Here is a 6,000-nt window from a genome sequence, read left to right as displayed (position 1 = left end):
GTCTTCTACCCTATCACAAATCTTCCTTTACATTCTTTCTCCCTGGCTCTGTGCTCGCTTGAAACCTGTTAAATCTCTAATTTTACCAGTTCTGACGAAAGGTCAATCAGAAACATCAATTCTTTCTTTCCATAGATGCTGTCTGACCTGAGTATTTCCAGCATTTTCTATTTTTAGTAGAGATTATATACCAACTAGTTTGACAATGACATTACCCAATTAAACGCACCAAAAACTCAATCAACACAAATTTCATGCCCTAATCTGTAAAATTCCTTTTTCACCAAGATATTTTCAATTATGCTATTTCAGCATCAATGGTGCGAAAGAACGGCTTGAATTTCCAGTAGGGACTACTGGCAGAGATTTTTTAATAGGAGCACCCATAGCAAGTAAAATAGTCCTGAATATTTCTGTGCAAACACTAAATCGTATCACAGCTAATTTTGTACAAATAAAGTGTTCCCTTTAAATTAACACTTGTTAAAAGAGCAATTATTAACTGGTACATAAACTGAAATAGCTGCATCCAATTATAATTATTTTAATATTAATTATATGACTGTGATATTTTAACTAGGTCTCCTTGCCATTCAACAGCCCCCGTCCCCAAAACACCAAACAACTGTAACCATCTGGTATTCATTCAAAGCACATAAGTAAATTCCATCAACTTGTGCTTAACATCTTGATGTCATAATTTAAAAATGTACAATTTTTATTCATACAGCTTTATTAATAATTTATGAATTTCTTTGGGCATCATTAGGCCTATACTTCAAAACATTCAACATATTGTTACAAGTAGAATTACAAGTCCATTTGAAACATGGACTAAAACATTAACATATTTCAATATATGTGAAGGTAACGCATCACTCCTGCACAGAATCAGTTAAGTTTTTTCTATTTAATTGACACAAAGTACCTTTACACACATTATACCCCTCCAAACTTTCACAGAAAATCTGGTAGTGGTCACACAATAATTCAAGGAGCCTATCTCACTATCAGTAGTGAACCAGTTTTAATCTACATACATTTTCAGGAAGAAACTTATGTCAAGAAGGAAGTGGAAGCATACCGAGAAGCACTGAGGCAAATTAAAAGAAATAAAAGAGAGTCATAGTTGAAACAAAAAAATATTGTGTATTTCACACAATATTTAAAACACTGGAAAGACTGCTGCAATGTGAAAACCCAAGAGATAAAATGCAACAGATCTGCAAATACAGTACATGACAAGGGATTATTAGCTCCATAGGCCTGCATAATTTCCATGAAGACCTGAAGGCAGCGGACCCCCAGCAACAAAGAGCTTTGTTCCAGAGGAGTCGTAACAATGCGTATAGACTGCATTCGGGAAGTGGTCGATGTCTGAAAAGTAATTCCTCCATGTTTCATCGTGATTCTGTAAGTATATAATACAAACATAAGAATCAAATTAAAATGCAATGAAAAATATTCAATTGTAGTAAGGCAAATTGCTGAAAACTAATTAAGAGCAACATTACAATTACATTATTTCTCTCAATCTGCTCTTTGGAAAGAGAAATGTAATTTTATTCCCTCAGTGGCCCAGAGATGAAGTAACTGTCTCTGAACTATACAGCGCACAAAGATCTCAGATTCACAGTGTCTTGGTCTGTGTTGGGCCAGGGGAGAGGTAGGGGCTATAGCACCTCTACAGAGGGAAACATAGAAACTAGGAGGAATAGGCCATTCAGCCCTTCAAGCCTGCTCCGCCATTCGATATGATCATGGCTGATCCTCTATCTCAATGCCATATTGCCACTTTCTCTCCATACCCCTTGATGCCCCTAATATCCAAAATATTATCTCTTTCTTGAATATACTCAGTGATCCGGCCTCCACAGCCTTCTGTGTAGAGAATTCCACAGGTTGACCACCCTCTGAGTGAAATTTTTCCTCATCTCAGTCCTAAATGGCCTGCCCCGTATCCTGAGACTGTGGCCCCTGGTTCTAGACTCCCCAACCAGGAGAAACATCCTCCCTGCATCTAGTCTGTCTAGTCCTGTTAGAATTTTATATGTTTCAATCAGACACCCTCTTGTTCTTCTAAACTCTGGTGAATACAGGCCCAGTCGATCCAACCCCTCCTCATACAACAGTCCTGCCATCCCCTAGTATCAGCCAGGGGTCTCTCCCCCGATTGCTGTCTGGACCCCTGTTCAAATTCTGTGTGGACACTGGAAGAGGACAGAATCTGACTTAGCTGTGATGGCCTTCACATTTAACATTAAGGCCCAAAAAATGTACCACGGTGAACTGGGTGAAACAACTGCTGACCGTGAAACCGCACACAAATAAGTGAGCCACCCCTCAAAATGGGAAGATCAGCAGGGAGAAATGCTTTAAGAATAAAAACATTCGAGAGATTAGAAATATTTCTTTTTAAAAATACTGTATTATAATGTGCCCAGAAATCCTAGTAACTGACCAGTCACTAAATGATAACTCATGTAGTCATACAGAGATTGGAATGTCTCAGTTATTCCCTGTGGCAAAAGCATTCCATGCTCCCAAAACCTGTGCAAGGAAGTGTCTCAACTCCCTCCCTCCACTTATAAACACTTAATAAATCTCCTCTTGGCCTTTTTCAGTGGAAATACTAGATCAAGGCTTTCCACCATGATAATTTCCCATCATCTATACTGAATCTGTGCACGAATTATGGTAAATCTACACTGTACATTTAAGTTAGCTTTCATGCCCATTTTGTAATGGAGTGCTGAAAGTTACTCACGGTACTCTTTACTGTCGCCTAACTAATTGATTATGTATTTATTCTTATGTTCTATGCCCCTGTTGATTAACAGTGGTAACCTACTTAAGTAACCCTATTGCAGCCATAATAGACCAAAGTTGATACTGCTGTAAGTCTACTTGCAGTAACTCTCTCTGAAGCTACTATTGTTGCTTGCAATCAACCAGGTTAACTCCTATGTCATCTACCGGTGCCTTGAACAATCCAGTTATCAAACACAATTACTCCTTTTGAAATCTCTGGTTACTTTTAACTATTTCTCTTTATCGAGATAAATTGTAAGTTTATCCTTAGTGACTCATTTTCCCAAACACAGGTGTCTAGCTAACTTGCTTGTATTTATTCAGGTTAGTTCCATTACCCTTTCAAAAAATGGTGACTACTTTGCTTACTCTCTCATCCTCCAGCATGCCTCCATATCCAATAAAGCTCTGAAATATAATTTCTAAGGCCTTGTCAATTTCCTCCCTGTGAGAATAGATTTAAAAACTATATATTTTTAGGGAATATTGTGTTATTCTGTGAAGAAGGCTGTGTGTGTGTAACTGATTTAATTAAGCCGGGAAAGGTTACTAGAAGGCAGATTGTCTGGGGGGGTTTAAAACATGAAAGGATAGAGGTGTTAGGTTTGAGGTACAAGTGAATAGGTTGGATCTAACATTTGTATTTTTAGATAAGTTGGGAGTTCGTTTGAATATCAAAGGGTATATTACATTTTACTGACCCAAAAGCAGACACAAAACAGGAACATTAAAGATTTTCTGTTTGGAAGGATTTGAGTTTCAAAGAGGTGCGAGAACAATGGAGCCTGAGATGAAAGGAGGAAAAGCTATTTTAGAGTTAGCTGTTGCTCTGGGCTATTGGCTGTGTGAGGAAGATCTCCTGGAAACAGCTCTAGGCTTGTAGAAGATGCAGTTTAAATCAGCCATCCAGTCAAACCAGAAAAGTCTTTGGCCACAAAAGACAGTTTTGTTCTAAAGTCTTGGATTTCCACAGCAGAGTGGGAGAGAGGATAATATTACTGGATTTTTATAGTTAAACATCTATAAGGGAATGTTGCCCGGAAGGTGTTTACTTGAGGGTCTGACCAAGTAGGGTGTCTTTTGGGGGAATGTTTTGTAAGACTAATTTTAACTATACCACTGTAATCTGTGTGCTTAAGTTTTCTTTAATTCTTGTTAATAAAACTTTAGCTTTTATTTTTCAAAATCCCAAAAGTGTTATTGGAGTTCTTGCTGCTGAGATCAGTATGTTGTCTTCTCGTTTTTAGAATACCAAAAAAATATATGGCCCAAAAGCCAAGTTTCCTTCTGGGATTTAGTTTGTGCAGCAATTAACTGTTATGACTATCTGCTGTGGTCATAACACCCCCTTCAGAATTCTTGCATTTATCTTATTCAGGCTGGAGTTTTGGCCTCCTTTAGCCTAACTAATGATCTAAAAGTTTCCTTCTACCCATCACAACCTAACTAGTCCACTCTTAACCTCTTTAGAATACACCTCTCTGATAACTGTTTTAGTAAAACCAGATGCAAAGTATTATTAAATGCCTGTGTCATTTTTGGTAATTTACAAATTGATAACCCCTTCCTCTCAAGAGGACCCTCAATGCTTCTGACAACTCTTACTTATTGGCTTCACAGGCCTGGTGTATAACCTCTAAATATCCGTGGCACCAAAAAATTCTGAATATTTTACATTTGGCCTGAATTAAAAGTTTAAAAAGTGTCAACAAGACACAATCAACTCCAGTTAATTCAAAATTACTTTTTGCACGAAAACAATTTGTGTTTTCAGATAATTCGATTCAAGTAATGACAAATTAATAGTAGAGTGTAAATAAATTGTAAGACTAGATTTCTATATTTAAATGCAACCACCTTTTCAATTGGACACTAAATGTCCTTGTTCTAAGTAATAAGCGAGCAGCTATTTTCTCTTTCTCACTTAAAATTTTCCTGCATTAAATAGCATTAAGGAAAGCATGAATAACTAAAAATACAACCTGAATCTCAAACTCCACTGAAAGAAATGCAAGTCTAAGGTCATTCAGTCTTTGAAAACTCATTATTCTGGATTGCCATCTAATTGTACTTTGAATAATCTCAATCATCTTTTGCCTCAATTATCTTGGTTGGTAGATTTAGGAATGAGATAGAAACTTTCTCTATATCTGATAAGCAGCTTTCATTCAGTTTTTGGGTCCGCAAGTCCAACTTTATTTGAGGTACCTGAGTGACATCAATATCAAATTATCATTTTATATTACAAATATGTTCCTAAATGAAATCTACACCATTCCAATTAGTCACCTTTTCATAGATAATGCGGAATAAGTTTTTTTATTACTTCATACTTGGGATTGGTTTTATTGGTCATTTCAGTACTCTTTCTACTGCAATATATCTTTTACTGTACGTAGCCTGGTGACCAGATAATTTGCTTTCAGGATGTTAGTAGCAGAATAGATGTTAGCCAAGACACGAGAGGGTTCCATTGATCTTCACTGAATGGCGTCATGGAATCTTTTACATCCGCTTGAGAACAGATGGAAGCTCGGCTTAGCATATGGCACCTCTAACAGTGCAGCACTCCCCCAGCATTGGTGTGTCAACCTAGATTGCACCCTAAGTGCCTAGAGTGGGGCTTGAAGCCACAACTTTTTGACTCTGAACAAGAGTACTACCCACTGGGTCATGGATGACACAAATTGAGAGAGATCTGGCAAGTGCATTGTGAAGCCACAGCACAAGCTCTGTGCACTTGTAATCTACTGCCCAGGCTATAAATCTTTGTATGTTATTAGCTCTTTTAATGGCTCTGTCGCACAGTCTGAACATGAAAATTTACATCTATTATTCTCCAAGTCTCCCTCAGCTATATTCAATTCATCATATATTTATAAGCCACCTTTTTTCCTGTGTATATATCTGTACCAATACTTCATATTATTCATAAATGTTAAAATTTCATTTGCCATTTATCCAAGAAACTACAGAGCTGATTTTAAAATCTTTTGCAAACTTACTGCATGTTATTTTTCCAAGTCTCTCCCTATTTTGTGTCATCAGCTCATTACATCACCTTACAGCAGGTGTTAGAATCCAGACCATGTGGAAGACAAAAATGCTAACATTTGTCAGATTCCCCTCAGTACATCACCTTATTTCTCCATTCCTCAGGTGACATTTTTTAACTTCATTACTCAGGTT

The 6,000-nt window shown here is 37.2% G+C and overlaps 1 protein-coding gene across 1 annotated transcript in view; it reads right to left on the bottom strand.

The window, feature by feature from the left end:
* Positions 1 to 354: 354 nt before the first annotated feature.
* dcaf12 (DDB1 and CUL4 associated factor 12) overlaps positions 355 to 6,000 on the bottom strand; it is a 99,377-nt gene continuing 93,731 nt past the window's right edge. The window contains exon 9 of the mRNA XM_078551299.1: positions 355 to 1,411. Coding sequence (XP_078407425.1) covers positions 1,253 to 1,411 — 159 coding nt within the window. The 3' untranslated portion in view covers positions 355 to 1,252. The remainder of the gene's footprint in view (positions 1,412 to 6,000) is intronic.

The sequence above is a fragment of the Cetorhinus maximus genome, chromosome 1, assembly GCF_964194155.1.
Source record: "Cetorhinus maximus chromosome 1, sCetMax3.hap1.1, whole genome shotgun sequence".
Lineage (NCBI taxonomy): Eukaryota > Metazoa > Chordata > Chondrichthyes > Lamniformes > Cetorhinidae > Cetorhinus > Cetorhinus maximus.
The sequence above is the reverse complement of the archived record's forward strand: the minus strand, read 5'-3'. Positions and strand labels throughout refer to the sequence as shown.